Below are 21,477 nucleotides of genomic sequence, written 5' to 3' on the forward strand. Positions count from 1 at the left end.
ACAAAATAATAAATTTCAGGTAATAAGAGCTTCAAAGGGAATCAAACTGCATAAAGTGATAGATGACCTGGGGGTTGGGAAGGGATAAGAATGCTTTAGATGGGATGAAAAGTCTGTTCAGGGAGGAGGGGTTAAATTTTAATTGAGATCTGTATACAGGAGAGATTCAGCTAAGAGAAAAGCATTCCTGATAGAGAGAATGGCAGTGCAAAGTCCCTCTTTGGTAAGAACCAATGTAACAAGTCCAAGGAAGTGAAAGAGAGCAGGTGTGACTATAGCTTGGAGAAAGAGGATGGAAGTGGCAAGACATGAAGTTTTGCAGGGACAGGTCACATCTGGCCTGGAAGGTAATGTAGGGGTTTGTATTTTATTCTAAGTGTGAGAGGAAGCCAGGTCCTAGCAAAGGGATGAATTATTTATCCAGAACACTATGCATTATTTTGTTCCTTTGTATTTTCCATAGGCTAGCCCTATAAGCATTTCATGACAGTGGGGCAGACATAGAGGATTATTACATAAAGGAGTCTGGGACACACAAGAGGTGACAAATGTGAGACCCTCTGCTTCACTCTACATCCTTGTCTACTTCACCCATCTCTCTGAGCTACCCTGTTCCTACATAGGTATGCCATCTGTCCTTCTTTTTGATAAATTAATCATTTGCCTTTGGATTTTCATCTGATTTTACCCCCAATTTGTTAACATAATACTTAAAAAATCACTCATCTATGTTTCTGCATAGGTCATTAGGGAAAAGATCATGAAAATTTGTTAATTTTCTTTATGGTTGCCATGGGGGGAAGGATGCGGGGAAAGAATAATTAGGGAGTTTGGGATGAGTATGTACACACTGCTATATTTAGAATGGATAACCAACAAGGACCTACTGTATAGCACAGGGAATTCTGCTCAATGTTAGGGGCTAGCCTGGATGGGAGGGGAGTTTGGGAGCGAATGGATACATGCATATGTATGCCTGAATACCTTCCCTATTCATCTGAAACTATCACAACATTTTTAATTGGCTATACCCTAATACAGAATCAAAAGGTTTTTTAGGAAAAAAAAAAAAAGAAAATCTGTTAAATTTTAAAGCAGAACTCCCCATTCATTGCAGAGCGATGACTCACAACAATGCTGTCATCTGACTACTGGAAACCACAGCACATCTTCACTGTAGTTATATTAAGTACTTTAAAATTACATCTCCAATCATCTTTGACATAGTCCCAAAGGTATTTCAAACAAAATCCAACCTAAAAAAAAATTGTCAGCTAATGAACATTTCTCAGCAAATTCATGTGGCTGGGATAAAAATATCCAAATGGTTCGTGTGACTTTAAAATTACCCAGTTTTGTATCGTGTCACTGTAATTCAAAATGCATCATAGTATATATAAAAATCCCACAGTAATCAAATCCAATTAGGATGTCTCTTTACACAAATTAAGTTACCGATTAAATAAATTCCCTCAAATGAGGACTGTATCCAAGGTAAATTAAATTAATCCTATCATTATATTCATCCTACTTGTATTCTCTAGTTTCACTGTAGTATTCTCACCACTTTTTAAAAATTATGACAATAGAAAAACACACTCACACACAATTCCAATGTTTCCATTTAAGAAATATAAGAAAATCAGTTATGAATTTTTAAGCAAACAGCCCATACTTTTGAATTGCTACCTTAGGACTCCACAATAATGTAAGCATGTGGGTAGTTTTGATCCTATTCACCATATCAGAAAAATCCAGCAATAGAAATGAGAGAAAACCAAGGCTTCTTAGGATGCCTCAGTGAAACGGTTCATTTATTTGAACTGATAAGTCTATGCAAATACACTCAGTCACAATAGGGAGCTTCTTAGACCTGACAATCATTTAAATTCTGAAAAGTATACAGGACTATTAGAGACCTTCATCCTTCTGGTAGATTATGTCCCTTGATACTGGAAGGGGACTTGAGTTTCTCCCTAGCCCCCTGCTTAGGATTAAACGAGAGACCTCAGCTTTGGTGTAAAGCTGCCAGCAGTCCTAATCCAAGACAACGTACACAATTTGGACTCTAGGAATGAGAGACAAAAGGAAGGGTGATCTAGAGAGTGGGTGGGGATAAAAGTGGGTAGGATTGTTGCTTCTGCAGAAAACGTCCAAGGGTGGCAGATTCTAGCTAAGATCAATGTGGGAATATGTCTTAGTGTGTAGGTAGAAAAATAAGACAAGACAAAGATGACCTCAGCCATTGAGAAGGAAGGAGTCACAGGAAGGGATGTCTGTGTGCAGTAGACAATGGAATTAGAAAGAGCAGAAATGAAAACCAGCAAAGATTCTGATCTAGGGATTAGCTAGCTTAAATGTTCTGTCATTGGACACAAACTTTCCACAAGGAGATCCAATCTTAATGCAACAAACTCAAATTAGTTCTAGGTTGGGAGTGGTTCTGTTCTCAGACATGAGGCTGAACCTGTTACTAGGGTGGGTGTAGGGGGTGAAAGGGTGGAATCTGAGCATCTCAGTAAGTCACCTAGCAGCTCTGGTCACTCTGGACATTCCCAGGGGATATATAACAGCTCACTCTAACAACACAACACACACGGACACCTGTTTGTTCCCCAAGACCAACACCACAGTGAGTTTTTAGCATCTTAGCTTACAAAGACATTATTTCATCCAGGTTACAGATTTCACAAAAGAGAATTTGACTATATAGATATTTATAAAATGAATGTGATTGAGAGAAAAGTACAGGGGCTTGAAGTCAGAAAAGCTACTACATTCCAGTCCTCTCTGCTGCTGTTCAGCTGTGTGAACCTGAAGAAGTCCTTTAACATCTCTGGGCCTCTTTGTTCATCTGTAAAGTGTGGTGATGAAGCCCTGTTACTCCCTCGATGTTCTCAAGCAGATTCCAAGACAGGAGCTCACTGCGAAAACTTAAAGCAAACAGAAGACGGGGCACTGAGACAAAGCAGAGAGCTGCTTGAACTCTAATATAATCATCCACCGCCATAAGGACTCTTTGGCCACTGGTCTGATAAGTATTGTCAAATGACATTTATTTGTAACTTTTGAGAAAAGTAATTTTCAGATGCTAGTCTTGGAATAGGCTCAACCGGAGTCTTAGATCATTTTCAGTTTGAATGGACAATTCTTATTTTGGGCTTGGTTGGAGGTGGGCCTAGATGAAACTGAGCTGTATATCCTTCTGAAGTCACAAGGAAAAGTCAACCTTTATTCTAGTAGTGTTTGGTCAGGAACAGCTGCTCCATAGGTGTCAGCCCTATACCCCATCTCATACTTCAAAAAATATCACTAATACCTTTATCCAAAATACACTTGAATTTTATACGCTGAATATAGGAGAGAAAAGGGCTAATATTCATCAAATGCCCTTTATGAGATAAGCACTTGCTAGGGTTTTACACATATTCTGTCATTTAATCCCCAAGGCAACTTAAAAGGGAAGATATCACTGTCTCCATTTTACAGGTGAGAAACCTGAGGCTCAGAGTGCGCATAACTTGCCCAAGTTCACACCACTAGGACACGACAGAGATTTGATATAAAAATTCAGGTCTTCTGACTTCAGTCCCTACTTTTTCTTCTGTAACATCATGCTATAGAAGAAAAAGAATGAGGGTGAATGATTAGCCAGCAAAGTTGGGAAAAGGATTTGCTATTAGTAAAGAGCTCACCCATTCTACATCATTCTGCAAAGTCCAACTTTCAAAGAATCAGAATATGATAGAAATCTTCAATATTAAATTGAAAACTAAACATAAGCAATCTGACTTGATCCAGAAGGTGCTTTCAGATCTTGCTGTGCCTTAAAGTTTTCACAGTCAATATTGATTATCAGTGCACTACAGATGTGTGGAAAAGAAAATGCCAGGTAACAGTAGCCAGCTCACCTGCCTCCAAGATGGCAGGCACTATGCAGCTTTTATTATGTCATAGCAAGGAAATAGATAGAATCTATGGTCCTGCGTCTTGGGATATATATCCTAAATATATATCCATTCTTATTCTCAGTGAGAAAGAAGTCACTGTAAGAGAATCTCACCTTTCATCATTCATATTCTACCTTTAAAATCCTAAACCAGTTGAACCACTGTGTACAATAATTTTGGCAGTCACAAACTCTGTCACGAAGCAGAATGAGAAATAGGAGAATATAAGTGGTATTTAAATGTCCATCATTGAGTGGGTCAGACTGCATGAGGCAATGTGGCTGTGTTGAGGGCAAGAGGTCTGGGCCCACAGTGAACAGCTTGCTTTTGCCTGAGAGTTACTAAAGCCAGCATTCTTGACTTATATTTAATCTCAGCCATCCCAGTGCCTAAAACAATGAATTATCTGCAAGCAACCAGGTCCAAATAAAGAGCTCAACAGTTGAATCTCCAAGAAGTGGCCAGTTTCAGGAAGGCATTTCTTGGCAGGCTAGAGCAGACTGGGGTGAAAGTTGTACCGAAGGCTGGAGAAGAGTCCAATGTGTTTCACGAGATTGGGCTCCACCACGTAGGCCCGTTCCCCCTTGGCCCTCAACAGTGAGTACAGTGCCATGTCCTTGCCAAAGCCCTTGTGGCAGTAAACCTGGGACAGGTAGGTGAGGGTCCGGCGGGCCGCAGGGGCAGGGAAGAGCATGGCAGGGGTGCAACACTGTGAAGCGGGGACCACGCTGTATAGGGAAGGACTCAGCCGCCGCAGCTCCAGGAAGTAGTGGCGGCCCACCAGCTCCACCAGACCCATGCTGTACAGGGAGAAGAAGAGCATGACAGGCCAGCTAAACCCCGGGCGGCTGGCAAACCGCATGTATATCCAGGTTAGTAAGGGCCCCAGCAACATGCCGACACCGACCCACTCCAGGATACGCATGGGCTCCGGGTTGATGTAGTGCTGGAGCCTCTCGGGGTGATAGAGCTTCAGATAGAGGGCATCTTGGAGGTGGGGCTCAGAGAAGCGAGCCCGCAGAAGGTGTTCCAGGACTGGAAAGATCTGCTCCTCCGGGACGGCATCATCTTCCACCATCAGGACGTAGTCTGGGTTGTAGGTCTGCAGGGAGGATTCCAGACAATAGACGTAGTCCTGCTTCTCTTTCTCAAACGAGTTGGTGGAAGGGTCGTCGCCATAGTCATCCTCGGTGCCCTCATAGCGGTTGGCCACAGGGACGTACTTGGACAGCAGCTTGGCATCGAAATGGCTCACGCTCCGCTCCACGTTGCACAGGAAGAGCTGGTGCCCCTCGCATTGGGGGCCACACTGTTGAAGGAGCCGGTGGAACTGGGATACCACCTGCAGGACGTAGTGGAAGCCAGGCTGCCTGTCCACAGTGATGATGGTGATGACCAGCCAGGGCCGCGGTGTGGCCTGCCAGACGATGGGCACTGAGCCATTGGCAGAGGGCAGCTCCTCAAAGTAGTGCAGGGCAGCTTCACCTTCTTTCAAGCTTTGCTGCAGGAACTCCTGGCTCATTTGGTTCAGATGCCAGTGGCGCAGGTAGAAGTAAGAGTGCAGAAGCCGGTGACAGGCCAGCGGGGCCAGCAGACCAAAGGTCACCACTGTTAAGATGAAGAGCTGGACAGCGGTGCTGCCCCAAGAGAGCCGCCTCAGCCTCCGGAGGAGCATGGCAGCTGGAGAGGTTGAAGTGCTCATGAGGTCGACTCTGGTCAGGTCTGGTCCCAAGAACAAACCATCCTGGACCGTAGGCCAAAATCAGTGTAAGTCAAACCTAAAGAGGGAAGAAGTAAAGAATGGTACAGGGCTTAAAAAAATCCAGGGATGGAATTCAGCACATATCAAACCAGAAATTCTTATTCTAGTCTCTGTTGCTGCTAGACTCAAGTGTTTTTCTAGTACTTTCTTCTTAGGTTGTATCTGTTAGTGATCTCTGGGGTTCTTTGATCATTTCTATGAGTAATGAAACCTTGGTGCATTCAACCAAATCTCCATACTTACAGACACTTAGTTAAGGTTTATAGTGTGCCAGAAAAATCACCAGAGAGGCTAGTAAAATCGTTATTTCAATTCAACAGCTACACAGACACAGGTTCTTCCAACCGACACAAAAATAGCAAGGCTTGACCCAAAGGAAAAACACATTTAGAGTAAGTTCCAATAAATACACTGCAAGTACTTGTTGACTGACTGTACATAGTAATTTCTAAAAACTTTGTATGTCCCAAACAAGAAAGGGACTATTTAGGATTCCCTGAAATGTCTTTATCAACGTTTTCCATTCTTTTTTCTCTAACTTTATGTAACTAAACTCAAAATTTCATATTAACTTACTCCTGATTGGTCTTCCATTTTATATTTTATAAAACTACCATGGGAACCAGTCAGAGACAGGATCTCCCTACATATGCAAGTGAACTCTAGAGCCCCAGAGTTTGAAAGGGGAGGAAATATCTGAAGGAAGATGTATGGGCAGCTTTGTGAGGTAGGGAAAGGGGAGGCAGAGAGGAAGATGAAAAAGTTGGTCTAGCCTGGTCCAGAAAGGAATGTAGCATGAGGTCTTCTCTCAGAGTTCAGGCCTGAGGTCAGGCAGGAGTGAAAACAGCTCAGCCATTCACTTGGTAAAAGGTCACTTCATCTCTCCACATCTCTATACCTCTAAAGTGGAGGTAATAATAACACCCATCTCATGGGGTTACTATGAAGATTAAGTGTGTTACAGAGCAAAATAATACAGACTAAAAATGCCATTAAAATATATCCATATGGGGATTTCCCTGGTGGTCCAGAGATTAAGACTCTGTGCTTCCACTGCAGGGGGAACAGGTTCAGTCTGTGGTTGGGGAACTAAGATCCTACATGCTGTGCAGCATATATATATATATATGCACATATGTGTGTGCTTAGTCACTTCAGTTGCGTCTGACTTTTTGGGACTCTGGACTGTAGCCTGTCAGGTTCCTCTGTCCATGGGATTCTTCAAACAAGAATACTGGAGTCAGTTGCCATGCCCTCCTCCAGGGGATCTTCCCAACCCAGGGATGGAACCTGCGTCTCCTGCATTGCAGATGGCTTCATCACTGCTGAGCCACTGGGAAAGCCTATATATATATATAGCCTGTATATATATAGATACACACACACACATACACAGACTATACATACAAACCTAGTAATAGGAGTAAGAAAGAAGGTCTAAAATCCGAGGGAAAATAGACTTGCAGCAAAAAACAGAACTAAAGGGACAAAGCCAGAAAACGCCAGTAAGGTCAGTGTACGAGCATGGGACTGTCCAGGCAAGAGTGCTGGAGTGGATTGCTGTTTCCTTCTCCAGGGGATCTTCCCGACCCAGGAATCGAACCCAGGTCTCCCGCATTGCAGGCAGACGCTTTACCCTCTGAGCCACCAGGAAAGCCCAATAGAATAAAGGCAAATCTCTTACCTGAGAAGTATAATAAAGTTTGCACATATTGGGAAGAAAATGGCCTAGCTTGTGGGTTATCCTAAAGAGCTGCCCAGGTACCATATGAGGCTGCTATGCTGCAGTCTCTAGTGCTCTCATACATTTTCTCCTCCTTGGGCACACAGAAAAATCACATTTCCTAGCCCACCATCTTCAGGTGGAGTCATGTGACTCAGGCTTGCCAGTAAAATGTGAGCAATGTGACAGCTATGACTTCCAGATCAAGATAACTGAGAGCAGTTGTGCCTTCTTGACTTTCTCTTTCTCCACCTGGACAACCTTGGTGGATCTAGAGGAGGGAGGAGCCACTAGCTGGCATGAGCCTGGGTCCTTGAATGACTGCATAGAACTGAGGTCTCTCCTACTGCTCATTTCCCAGCACCCATCCAACCTAGAGTGGGATGTGTTATCAGTCATACACAAACTGTTGTATCTAGCCACTAATGATTTTTTGACTTATTACAGTGGTTAGCCTACCCTGCCCATTGTGTGTGTGTGTGTGTGTGTGTATGCACACACGCACACACACACACACACACACACACACACACACACACTCATTCAGTCAGTCATGACCGACTCTGCAAGCCTATGGACTGTAGCCCACCAGGCTCCTCTGTTCATGGAATTCTCCAGGCAAGAACTGAAGTGGGTTGCCATTTCCTCCTCCCGGGGATTGTCCCAACACAGGGATCGAACCTGCATCTCCTGCATTGGCAGGCAGATTCTTTACCTCTGAACCACCTGGGAAGCCCACCCTGCCCATTAGAGTTGTGTAAAATACCAAACCTCTCTCTATGGTATGATGACACAGTAATTCAAGGAAGTAGAGAGACAAGTCTCATTTCATCAACAGAAGCAGATTACATTGTGGGACCTCAGAGGTGAGACAGACTATCCCAGTACTAGTAAGAGACCTGGATAGGGATCTCCAGATCCCTATTAAAGGGGGAAATAAGCAGGGAGAGGTTTGAGTAGTATGCAGTCCTTGCTGGGATGTGGACTTCCAAAGTACTGCAGATTGGTTGCATCTCCCTGGGATCTGTTCAGTCACATGGTTGCACATTCCCATGGCCTCAACCAGTTCCACATCACTACCAGCAGAAGCCTTAGTTGGTCTTGGGAATGGAGTCATTCATTCCTGTTCATTCTGTTCTACCTTGCTAAGGGAGCAGTAAGCACTTAAAGAAGGAACAAAATGCAGTCAATGGGATAAGACATGCAGCTCAGAAAATGCCAGACACATTTAAGTGCTAAGATGACAGTGCAATTATGATGACAATGCAGAACTCAGTGTTTGGTGTAAAACTGCCTTCCAACCTCCTTCAACACCCTCTTCCAGTGAGTTTTTGGTAAAACAAGAAAGTGACACTCTTTAGTCCAAATAAGTCCTGGGGTAGACTATTCAAGGAGTACATGTGCACACACACACAGACAATTATTTAAGAATATAAATCTGATCATGTCATGATCCTGCTTAAAACCGTTCTTATATTTCTACTGCTCTTTTAATAAGAGCTTTTGAACTGTGGTGTTGGAGAAGACTCTTGAGAGTCCCTTGGACTGCAAGGAGATCTAATCAGTCCATTCTGAAGGAGATCAGCCCTGGGATTTCTTTGGAAGCAATGATGCTAAAGCTGAAACTCCAGTACTTTGGCCACCTCATGCAAAGAATTGACTCATTGGAAAAGACTCTGATGCTGGGAGGGGTTGAGAGCAGGAGGAGAAGGGGACGACAGAGGATGAAATGGCTGGATGGCATCACTGACTCGATGGACGTGAGTCTGAGTGAGCTCCGAGAGTTGGTGATGGACAGAGAAGCCCAGCGTGCTGCAATGCATTGGGTCGCAAAGAGTTGGACAGGACTGAGGGACTGAACTGAACTGAACTGAAACATCTTATTGTGATTCAAAAGGCCATTTATGATTTGGACCCTGCCCTCCCTTGATATCTTGTTCTACTGCCCTCTTTGTATGTTCTAGACTAATAAAGGCAAGATAGTAAGTATTTTAGACTTTGTGGATCACACACACTTGCATATTCCCCTTACATTATTTCTTTTTTTAACTCTTTGAAAAAATGTAAAAACTATTTTTAGCACTCAGGTCACATCAAAACAGGCTGTAGACCAAATCTGGCCTGCAACTCATAGTTTACGACTGTCCAACGGAAATATACTGTAAGCCGTATATGTAGTTAAAATTTTTCTAGCAGCCACAATAAAAAGTAAAAAAAAACAGATGAAATTCATTTTAATAATGTATTTTAACACAACACATCAAAATTATGATTTCAACATGAAATCAATATAAAAATTACAAATGAGGCATTCTATATTCTTTTTTCCATACTAAGCCTTTGAAATTCAGGTGTGTATTTTATATTCACAGCATATCTCAATTCAACATGAGCCAAATTTAAGTGCTTAGGTTCCAAATAGGAAAAGGAGTATGTTAAGGCTGTATATTGTCACCCTGCTTATTTAACTTATATGTAGAATACATCATGAGAAACTCTGGGCTGGAAGAAGCACAAGCTGGAATCAAGATTGCCAGGAGAAATATCAATAAACCTCAGATATGCAGATGACACCACCCTTATGGCAGAAAGTGAAGAGGAGCTAAAAAGCCTCTTGATGAAAGTGGAAGAGGAGAGCGAAAAAGTTGGCTTAAAGCTCAACATTCAGAAAATGAAGATCATGGCATCTGGTCCCATCACTTCATGGGAAATGGATGGGGAAACAGTGGAAACAGTGTCAGACTTTATTTTTTTGGGCTCCAAAATCACTGCAGATGGTGACTGCAGCCATGAAATTAAAAGACACTTACTCCTTGGAAGGAAAGTTATGACCAACCTAGATAGCATATTCAAAAGCAGAGACATTACTTTGCCAACAAAGGTCCATCTAGTCAAAGCTATGGTTTTTCCTGTGGTCATGTATGGATGTGAAATTTGGACTGTGAAGCAAGCTGAGCACCGAGGAATTGATGCTTTTGAACTGTGGTGTTGGGGAAGACTCTTGAAAGTCCCTTGGACTGCAAGGAGATCCAACCAGTCCATTCTGAAGGAGATCATCCCTGGGTGTTCTTTGGAAGGACTGATGCTAAAGCTGAAACTCCAGTACTTTGGCCACCTCATGTGAAGAGTTGACTCATTGGAAAAGACTGTGATGCTGGGAGGGATTGGTGGCAGGAGGAGAAAGGGATGACAGAGGACGAGATGGCTGGATGGCATCACCGACTCAATGGACATGAGTTTGAGTGAACTCTGGGAGTTGGTGATGGACAGGGAGGCCTGGCGTGCTGTAATTCATGGGGTCGCAAAGAGTCGGACATGACTGAGTGACTGAACTGAATTGAACTGAATAGCCACATATAGCCAGTGAGCAAGGCACCTCTAGATATGCTGATCTTCTTTCAGAACATCGACTGTGCTAAGCTCTTGCCCATCTCCTGGCCTTTGCTCACTCAACTCCCTTACCCAAGAACATTCTAATCCCCACACCTTTCCTTGCCTCTTCATATAGATAGCTTTTTATCATTCTGTAACACAGTCTCCTAGAGGAGTCGTTCCTAGTCTTCATAAACATAGGACTTACTACATAGGTACTCATGTGTTTTGCATTAGGTAAATGGGAGTTGTAAATTGGCACAACCTCTGTGGAATTAATTTAGACTATCTAACAAGACACACTGGGGCCTCCTAGGTGACACTAGTGGTAAAGAACCTGCCTGCCAATGCAGGAGACATAAGGGACGTGGGTTAGATCCCTGGGTCAGGAAGATTCCCTGGAGGAGGGCATGGCAACCCACTCCAGTATTCTTGCCTGGAGGATCCCATGGACAGAGCAACCTGGCAGACTATGGTCCCTAGGGTCACAAAGAGTCAGACATGACTGAAGCAACTTTGCATGCACGCATGCAACAAGACACCCTAAAGCTCAGCAATTCAATTTCTAGCATTCTTTCCTAGATATATATTCTCATGTGTGAGGAATGACTTGTAGCACCAAGTAGAAGAGCAGAATATTGCCAAGTGCCCATCAATTGAGTGAATCAAAGAAACTATGGTACCTCCAAAGAATGGGGTACTGCTACCCATTAAAAGAAGCAAACTCAGGGAGAGACAAAGATGACAACATTTAATGCTCCTGATCTTTCCTCTTCCCATGGACATATTGAATGTACAGCTGCACAAGAAAAATTCCTTCTAAGAGAAATCCAGAACCTAGCTGAGGGACTCCTACACATCAGGCAAATAAGAAAATACCCACATCAAAACAAGCTCTTACCATAAATTCCAACCTGGCACAGTGCCAGGCAATTGGGACTAACACACCCACAACAACCAGCTGGTCCCTGAGTGAAAGATTTGGACCACATACACAGAGCTCCAACTTTCAAGGCTCCCACCTGATGGACAGGCCCCAAACACCTAGCTCTGAAGACCAGTGGGGCACACATCCATCAGACCAACAGGAATAGCAAAGAAAGAAGCAGTTCTTATTGGGCATGTGAGTACTCTCCGTTGCTGAACCTCCAGGGCTCAGAGGTGAGAGAAAAGGCCAAAAAAATGTTCATCTCCCACGCTTTCCTGGGTAAGGGTTTGACTGAACACTTTACAAGCTACTCCCTGAGTGTGTGGCATGTTGCTAAGAGCCAGGACATTAGAAAAAGGGATTGTTACAAACTTAAGTGTCCTTCATGGATCACAACCTTGTCAGGGCAAAGGGGCTTGCATAACTCAATGAAGCTATGAGCCACGCCATATAAACCACCCAAGACAGACAGGTCATAGTGAAGAGTTCTGATAAAACATGGTCCAAGGAAGGAGGAAATAACAGCCACTTCAGTATTCTTGGAGCTTTTCTGATAGCTCAGATGGTGAACAATATATCTGCAATGCTGGAGTCCTAGGTTTGATCCCTGAATCAGGAAGATCCCCTGGAGAGGAAATGACAGCCCACTCCAATATTATTGCCTGGAGAATTCCATGGACAGAGGAGGAGCCTAGTGGGCTACAGTCCATGGGGTTGCAAAGAGTTCAACACAACTGAGTGACTTTCACTTTCCAGTATTCTTACCTGGAGAACCCCAAGGACTGTATGGAAAGGTAAACAGATATGACACAGGAAGATAATCCCCCCAGGTGGGAAGGTGTCCCATATGCTTCTGGGGAAGAGCAGAGGGCAGTTACTAAAAGCTCCAGAATGAAGTGACTGGGCCAAAGTGGAAATGGCACTCAGTTGTGGATGTGTCTGGTGGAGAAAGTAAAGTCCGATGCTGTAAAGAATAATATTGCATAGGAACCTGGAATGTTAGGTCCATGAATCAAGGTAAATTGGAAGTGGCCAAACAGGAGATGGCAAGAATGAACATTGATATCTTAGGAATCAGGGAACAAAAATGGATGGGAAAGGGCAAAATTAATTCAGATGACCATTGTATCTACTAATGTGGGCAAGAATCCTTAGAAGAAATGGAGTAGCCTTCATAGCCATCAAGAGAGTCAAAAATGCAGTATTTCGGTGCAATCTCAAAAACAACAGAATGATCTTGGGCTGTTTCCAAGGCAAACCAGTCAATATTACAGTAATCCAAGTTTATGCCCCAACCATTGATGCTGAAGAAGCTGAAGTTGACCAGTTCTATGAAGACCTATAAGACCTAGCTGCTGCTGCTGCTAAGTTGCTTTAGTTGTGTCTGACTCTGTGAGACCCCATAGACAGCAGCCCACCAGGTTCCTCTGTCCCTGGAATTCTCCAGGCAAGAATACTGGAGTGGGTTGCCATTTTCCTCTCCAATACATACATGCATGCTAAGTCACTTCAGTCATGTCCAACTCTATGCGACCCTATGGACAGCAGCCCACCAGGCTCCTCTGTCCACAGGATTCTCCAGGCAAGAATACTGGAGTGGGTTGCCATTTCCTTCTCCATATAAGACCTAGATCTAATACCAAAAAAAGATGTCCTTTCAATCATAGAGGATTGGAATGCAAAAGTAGGAAGTCAAGAGATATCTGGAAAAACAGGCAAGTTTGACTTTGGAGTACAAAATGAAGCAGGGCAAAGCTAACAGTTTTGTCAAGAGAACATGTTGGTCATAGTAAACACCCTTTTCCAACAACACAAGAGATGACTCTACACATGAACATCATCAGATGGTCAATACCAAAAGAAATCAGATTAATTATGCTCTTTGCAGCCAAATATGGAGAAACTCTATGAAGTAAAAACAAGACCTGGAGCTGCAGATGGCGACTACAGCCATGAAATTAAAAGACGCTTACTCCTTGGAAGGAAAGTTATGACCAACCTAGATAGCATATTCAAAAGCAGAGACATTACTTTGCCAACAAAGGTCCATCTAGTCAAGGCTATGGTTTTTCCAGTGGTCATGTATGGATGTGAGAGTTGGACTGTGAAGAAAGCTGATCGCCGAAGAATTGATGCTTTTGAACTGTGGTGTTGGAGAAGACTCTTGAGAGTCCCTTGGACTGCAAGGAGATCTAACCAGTCCGTTTTGAAGGAGATCAGCCCTGGGATTTCTTTGGAGGGAATGATGCTAAAGCTGAAACTCCAGTATTTGGCCACCTCATGTGAAGAGTTGACTCACTGGAAAAAACTCTGATGCTGGGAGGGATTGGGGGCAGGAGAAGGGGACAACAGAGGAGGAGACGTTTGGATGGCATCACCGACTCAATGGAGATGGGTTTGGGTGAACTCAGGGAGTTGGTGATGGACAGGGAGGCCTGGCATGCTGTGTTTCATGGGGTCACAAAGAGTCAGACACGACTGAGTGACTGTACTGAACTGATTTATTTTTGGCTGCATCCAGTCTCAATTGTTGGCTTAAGGGATTTTTTTTTTTTTGTTTCAGTGGGAGGGCTTCTCTCTAGTTGTGATGTGTGGCCTTAGTTGCCCCACGGCATGTGGAATCTTAGTTCCCTGACCAGGGATCACACCCACACCTCCTGCATTGGAAGGTGGTTCTTAACTGCTGGACCACCAGGGAAATCCCTAATGTCTATGATATTGATAACACATGAACTTTAAATGAAACGTGCCTGATCGTTCTCCCTCCTACCCCTCCTTGTTTCTCACATGTGACCTTAATAATTAGACTCCTAATCTATTCCCTCCAACATAATACCTAGAAAATGTCTTTCCTTACATTGAAGAACAAAATGCCTCTGAAAGTAGAAAACCTGACACCTGGTCAGCAATGCTTTTGGAAACAGATCTTCATCAAAAGGGGGAGATATAAAAAAAAATAATAAATAGAAAACTCAAGTAAATAGAGCTTGAGGATCAGAAAGGGAGATCTCAGGTCCTAGAATGACAACAGAGAGTCACGAGGAAGAAGAAAGACTTCCTTTGTTTCCTGGCAAGGACTCAGCCAACAAAAAGTCATGAGCTCTTAGTTTACTATTGCCTTCCAACATTCTTTTCCCCTCCATAAAAACACTTGCCCTCCCTTGATGTGCAGAAACTTGCACATGACTCACCATGGTTGTAGATCCTGAACTGCAGTTCTCTGCTGATCCCAAATAAACCCATCTTTGCTGGAGAAATAAATGGCAATCTGTTTCAGGTAAACACGCCCAAACAGAAATAATTTCTTTTTTTCTTCAAGTTCTAGGGTCCTTTACATGAATTTTCATTCCAGAACATTCATTTGTCACTTTCTACTTTAAATTGCATCTATTTGTAGCTACCACTTGTTAAGCTCCTGGGCTTCCCTGGTGGCTTAGCAATAAGGAATCCACCTCCTAATGCAGGAGACAAGGGTTCAATTCCTGGGTTGGGAAGATGCCCTGGTAAAGGAAATGGCAACCCACAAAAGTATTCTTGCCTGGGAAATCTCATGGACAGAGGAGCCTGGTGGGCTACAGTCCACGGGGTCACAAAGAGTCGGACACGACTTAGCGACTAAACAACAACAGTTAAGGTCCTACTACGTATCCAAGTTCTGGACTAGACTTACATATATTTCTTCTGACTGAAGAGCAACTCTCAAACATTAATGGAACTAATCTCATTTAAATGGAAAAAAAATGCTACCAAGGTGAAAGCAGGGAATTCAAACACAGGAAAAATTTCAAAGCTTACACTTTTTATATGATGCATGCTATGTTACATGGCTTGATTCATGGCCTGTGATTTACAACCTAGTTGGACTTATAACAAAGGTCCATCTAGTCAAGGCTATGGTTTTTCCAGTGGTCATGTATGGACGTGAGAGTTGGACTGTGAACAAAGCTGAACGCTGAAGAATTGATGCTTTTGAACTTTGGTGTTGGAGAAGACTCTTGAGAGCCCCTTGGACTGCAAGGAGATCCAGCCAGTCCATCCTAAAGGAGATCAGTCCTCGGTGTTCATTCGAAGGACTGATGCTAAAGCTGAAACTCCAATACTTTAGCCACCTCATGCGAAGAGTTGACTCATTGGAAAAGAGTCTGATGCTGGGAGGGATTGGGGGCAGGAGGAGAAGGGGATGACAGAGGATGAGATGGCTGGATGGCATCACCGACTTGATGGACATGAGTTTGAGTGAACTCTGGGAGTTGGTGATGGACAGGGAGGCCTGGCATGCTGCGATTCATGGGGTCACAAAGAGTCGGACACAACTGAGCAACTGAACTTAACTCAACTGGACTTACAAACCCCTGTTAGTAGACTCAGTTTGATTTATCTTTGATATCCTTCACAGACACAGAACAGGATTCTTTGCACATAAAAGATTTAATGTTTGTTAAGCAAATAAAAGACTTCTATAGGGTTTAATTCCTAAGATATAAAATTGGGAGTAGCAAAGGGTCTGGTCATATAATGTGCAGAGATCAACTCACTTGGAAATGCTTGCTGAGCACTTCTTATGGGCACTGTTTTAAGCATCTCATTTATTATCATAAGAAGCTTATGAGAAGTACTATTATTAAATCCATTTTATATCTGAAAAAAATTAAGGCACATTTAACTTGTACCCAAGGTTAGCAAAGCTTTAAATAGGTGGCAAAACTTGAAAAGCAAGCAGACTGTTTACAGAACTCATGTTCTCAACCATTATGCAATATTGTCTCTGCATAGATTGGAAAGCCAAGAAAATCAACTGGAAGATGATTAGAAATGGTACAGACTTTCAGAATGTGTTTGGTAGCGAATTAGTATGCAAAAATAATATATGCTGTGATCTGTGTGTGTGCTCACTCAGTCATGTCTGACTCTGTAACCCCATGGACTGTAGCCCACCAGGCTTTTCTGTCCATGGAATTTTCTAGGCAAGAATACTGGAGTGGGTTGCCATTTCTTGCTCTAGGGGATCTTCCCAACTCAGAGATTGAACCCAGGTCTCCAGCATTGCAGGCAGAGTCTCTACCATCTGAGCCACCAGGGAAGCTCTGTCTCTTGCGTCTCCTGCATTGGCAGGGGATTCTTTTTACCGATGTGCCACCCGGGAAGCCCTATGCTATGTTACACACCACATAATCATATATATATATGATTGCTTTCATATAATCAGACAATTACTAATCAATGGGATAAAACATCTCAGTCAAAATGGACAAAAAAAAGAAACCAAAAATATCTAGAATAAACTTAAAAAATATGTAGCATATATACTTCTATAAAATCCCACTGAAGGACACTGTAAAAGTCTAATAAATGGATAAAAGTAACATCTTCCCTGCTGAGAACCCTCACTATTAAAAGAGATGGAGGTCTCTTGCTCCAAAATCAATCTCTACATTTAAGATAACATCAATTCAATTTTCTTTGAGAGAGTGAGCCAGTACAGTAAACGGGCACTTTTATATAAATTGGTGTGACCTTTAGAGAGAAAGTTTGGATGATATCTAATTTTATATGTGCATCTCCTTGGACATAGAAATTCTACTTCTAGCAATCTACTCTGCAGCAATGCCAACACATGCTACCAAACATAGACAAGGAATGTTCACAGAAATTTTGCTTGAAAGTAAGAAGGAGAGAGAGAAAGAGGAGGAGAGGAATAGATGGAGGGCAGGGCATCAAGATGGCTAGACAAACTACAGGGAAGGATAGACAAACTATAGGGAAAGGAAATGGCCAAAAACAGGGAACAATGTTTAGATAATTATACATGGGGATGATATGGACACATTAAAAAGAAAAAGAAGGGTTTAAATACACTGACATTTAAAAAGCCTTACCTAAATCTCTGCTGTGGACTGAACGTTTGTGTCCCCCATTCCCAAATTCATAATCAAAATCTGAATACCTGATGTGATGATGTTTGGAGATAGGGTCTTTAGGAGATATTAAGGTCATGCCCGTGGAACTCTTTTGCTGGGACTAGTGCCCTTATTAGAAGAGACAGAAGACAGCTTGCTTTCTCTCTCTCCTCTGCCAGTGAGTACAAATCAGGAAGGCAGCCATCCATAAACCAGGAAAAGGGCCACTTATCAGAACCCAACTATGCTAGCACCCACCCTAATCTCAGACTTCAGACTCCAGAACTGTGGGACATGAATGTTCTGCTTAAGCTACCCAGTTTATGGTAATTCATCATATCGAACAAAGCAGTTTGAAAGTCCCTAATTGAAAAATGTAAACTATGTCAGGGCAAATTGTAGAAAAGGGTATATGGTAGGATCATTTTATTTTTAATGTGGAGCATAATTTAGTGAAGGAGAGATTAAAGTGTGAGGGATGGAGGGCTCTCCTCTTGCTTTCTGCCCTTCTGAAAGCACATGTGTTACTTCTATGATCGTAGTTTAATTCAACCAATACTAAGTCTTGTCCCAGGCACTGGGGTAGTGAATGTGACACTCAGGGGACCTACTCTCAGGACCCTAATTATCAAAGATCCTATAGGAATCCAAAGATGATTTGTCTCTTGTGGTGGAGCAGAGACAGGATGGATAATTTGGCCAAAGTGTGGGGCTTCCCATGTGGCTCGGTGGGAAAGAATTCTCCTGACAACGCAGGAGATGCAGGAAACTTGAATTTGATGCCTGGGTCGGGAAGATGGCCTGGAGGAGGAAATGGCAACCCACTCCAGTATTCTTGCTTGGGAAATTCCATGAACAGAGGAGCCTGGGGGGGCTACAGTCCATAGTGTTGAAAAGAGCTGGACACAACTGAGTGATGGAGCATGCACGCACACTATATCTTAATAAAACTGATTTTTTAAAAAGCCAGGGGGATATTACTGGGTAATAACAAAGATATTAAATTTGTTATAAAACTTCAGTAATTAAAACAACATGGCCCTTGCACCGAAATATACTGATAGACACATGCAAAAATCTGCAGACATAAATATATAATAATTTAATATACCATAATTGTAGCAGTCTAAATCAGGCATAAAAAATGAACTTAGCTTTGCAGCAACTGTCTACCATTTACAAAAAGTAATTAGCTCTCCACTTTACATCTTAAATTAGAATAAATGACACATTAAAATTTTTCAACAAAAGCTTAAAAATACCTGAAGAAAATACAGGTGAATATTTATACAAACTCAAGTTAGGAAAGGCCTTTCTCAGCAAGACTCTCAAGCAGAAACCATAAAGAAAAAGAATAAAACTGAATGGCCAAAGATGAAAAGCTGACCCCCGCAAAAAAACAAAACACATGTTGATGTACGGCAGAAACCAACACAATATTGTAATTATCTTTTAATTAAAAATAAATCTTAAAAAATTAGGCAAAAAACTGTGCAACACAGATGACAGAATTACTATCAGTACTTTAATGTGTAATATATAACAAGCACTTAAAACTCATGAACAGAAAGATACTGACCGAAAGAGGTAAGAGAATGAATAGTTCACTCACACAAATGCAAAAGGCCAATACAGAGAGGAAAAAGCTGATTACCTCTGGATAATCAGACATACAAATTGAAATACTTTTTTTTTGCCCACCTTACTGGTTTAAAGGTGTGCATGCAGAGAAATTTTTAAGATACCTAGGAAAACAACAATCTAGGAGATGAAGTTTTAAGTTATTTTTATTTCCTTTACATTTTTCTGTTTCTTGAATGTTTTGTAATAAGCTTATCCTTTTAAAAAATTCTAATTTAGATAACGTTAAACAAACATGATTTTATCTTCTCACCTAAAGTATCTGGTGCCGGGCACTCTAGAAATGCATTCCTAAAAGCTAATTTCCCCTTAGAAGGTTTAGTTCTCTAGGGGAAACGCGCGCACGCCTACGCGCGCCCACACACACCTGCAGGTTTTTGCTAATGGTCCGCATAGTGAGATCATCATTGGATCCGCCCTTGTGTCCCTTCACCTCCAGGGAGAACAAGAAACAAGCAGGGGCTGGCGGGGTTACACCCACCCTCCAATTCTCGCCCTGGATACTGCGGGCGCAGTGCGGCAACTGGCAACGCCCGTACACAGAGACCAGGAAAAGGGCGAGGCGAGCCGGGGTGGTCCTAACTATCCCTCAAGGAAAGAGAATGGCAGCGGAGGACCAGAGTCTCGGATTTAGCGTCTGCCACCGACCGTGGGGAGTCGGCGCTCCGGTCTCAGTTTCCCTACCCATAGGAGGAAACTAACAGCCTAAATCGCGGCGTTGCCTCCGGGCGTCCTGTCTTTCCCGGAGCTGGGAAGGACGCCTTCCTCTGCCCCGTTGACCTTCCTCGGTCTCGGGGCTGCGAGGTCGCCTGCAGAAACCCAACGCCGCAGCAGGGCGTTTGTCCGTGCTCTGGGCTGGCCCGAGGCGCGGGCAGATATAGCCGCGAGCGGGCGGCCATTAGGCGATCCACCCTTAGGGTGCTGGGCCCAGCCAGACTAGGCAAGCAGCGGAATCTTACCTGGACTCGTACATGCCCGGCTCGCGCCTTTCCGTCGGCCTAGCGGCGCCAAGGAAACAGGCGAGGGGTAGGGAGGCGTCCTTGCTGCGACACTCAGTCATCCCTGCGCGGATGCCGGCCCAGGCCGTGCGGGGGACGCCCTTCTGGGGTCTCCACATTCCTCCCGCAGGAAGCAGCCGGCCCCACGAGCGGGGCCGCACTGAAGCCAGCCCGCCAAAGCGCACCGCCGGGGGCACAGGCCCTCCCAGGCTCGCCAGCCCCTGCAACTGCTCTCCGCGTGCCGGCTGCAGCAACCCTAATCCATTTTCCCTCGCTCTGGAGACATCTCCCGGGTGGGCGCTCTGGTCATGATGCCAAAAGGGCAGAGCAGATCGTTCGCAGCGGGAACCTACCGGGTGAGAGCGGTCAGCTGGGTTCTCTGAGCACGCTGACGGCCACTGCCGAAGTCGCCTAGGCTGTCTGGCTCATGACCACGGAGGAGCCATCGCTGGACCTTGAGGCCTCGGAGGAGCGGTCGCCGCAGAATTTGGACGCGCGCGGAAGCCTCACCTCCCACGGCGCAGCTCTGGCGCGGTCCCCTCGCTCTGGCAGGCCATGTGACCTGCGAGCTGGGGAGCGACCGCAGCCCCCAAAAGCCAGCTTGGGGAAAAAAGGACGGCAAAAGGCGCCAACTGATGGGCAGAAAGGGAAAAGCAGGCTCCGCGCAAAGGAGGTTGAAATGCTGGAAGGATTAAGTATCTGCACGTTTCACAGTCCCAGCTGGCCATTAAACGTGTTCTCTGCGGGAGATTTGTTTTTGCCAATAATAAAAATAATAGCGGACACTGCTTCCATCCCTAATCCCCACCGTACCCCCGTAATGCCAAAGACGCTGTACGAAAACGCCTCTTTCACTTCTGTACTTTAAGAGACTGTTCGCCCAATTTGCAAATAACGAAAGAAAATTTGAGAAGGTACCTTACCAAGTGCAATACTCCAAAAGCCAGAATACTTTTTCATTAACAACAAAAACCGAGAAAGGTTTGCTCTAATCAAATTAGCTATCCATGAAAGCCTCAAGGCTTTCATGCACTGAGATCATTGCTGAGCTTCACCTCTTGAAAATCATTTACTCCATAGGCAACAAAAGTTTAATAAAAGATTGTATACATAACTAGGGGATAGCTGAATACAACTTAGTGTTTACTGTGAAGGCAGTAAGTGTTCATAGAGTGTATCATAAATGCTAATTTAAATCGTATCACT

General features: G+C 43.7%; 1 protein-coding gene across 2 annotated transcripts; it reads right to left on the minus strand.

The window, feature by feature from the left end:
* Positions 1–1,163: 1,163 nt before the first annotated feature.
* Positions 1,164–20,895, minus strand: PGAP4 (post-GPI attachment to proteins GalNAc transferase 4). 2 transcript variants are annotated; one of them, XM_040240786.1, is made up of 2 exons: positions 20,625–20,895; positions 1,164–5,728 (listed from the first exon to the last, which is right to left on the minus strand). In XM_040240786.1, the coding sequence occupies exon 2, from the start codon at positions 5,650–5,652 to the stop codon at positions 4,441–4,443; it is 1,212 nt and encodes a 403-aa protein (XP_040096720.1). In that variant the 5' UTR covers positions 5,653–5,728; positions 20,625–20,895; the 3' UTR covers positions 1,164–4,440. The 2 variants fall into 2 exon arrangements, with proteins under 2 accessions (XP_040096720.1, XP_040096727.1); XM_040240793.1 differs by having other exon boundaries at positions 20,233–20,884.
* Between the last annotated feature and the right edge of the window lie 582 nt (positions 20,896–21,477).

This window comes from Oryx dammah, unplaced genomic scaffold (genome assembly GCF_014754425.2).
Source record: "Oryx dammah isolate SB20612 unplaced genomic scaffold, SCBI_Odam_1.1 HiC_scaffold_1, whole genome shotgun sequence".
Classification (NCBI taxonomy): Eukaryota; Metazoa; Chordata; class Mammalia; order Artiodactyla; family Bovidae; genus Oryx; species Oryx dammah.

Coding starts and splice junctions, on each gene's coding strand:
- PGAP4 (XM_040240786.1), bottom strand. CDS start 5,652: ATGAGCACTTCAACCTCTCCAGCTGCCATGCTCCTCCGGAGGCTGAGG.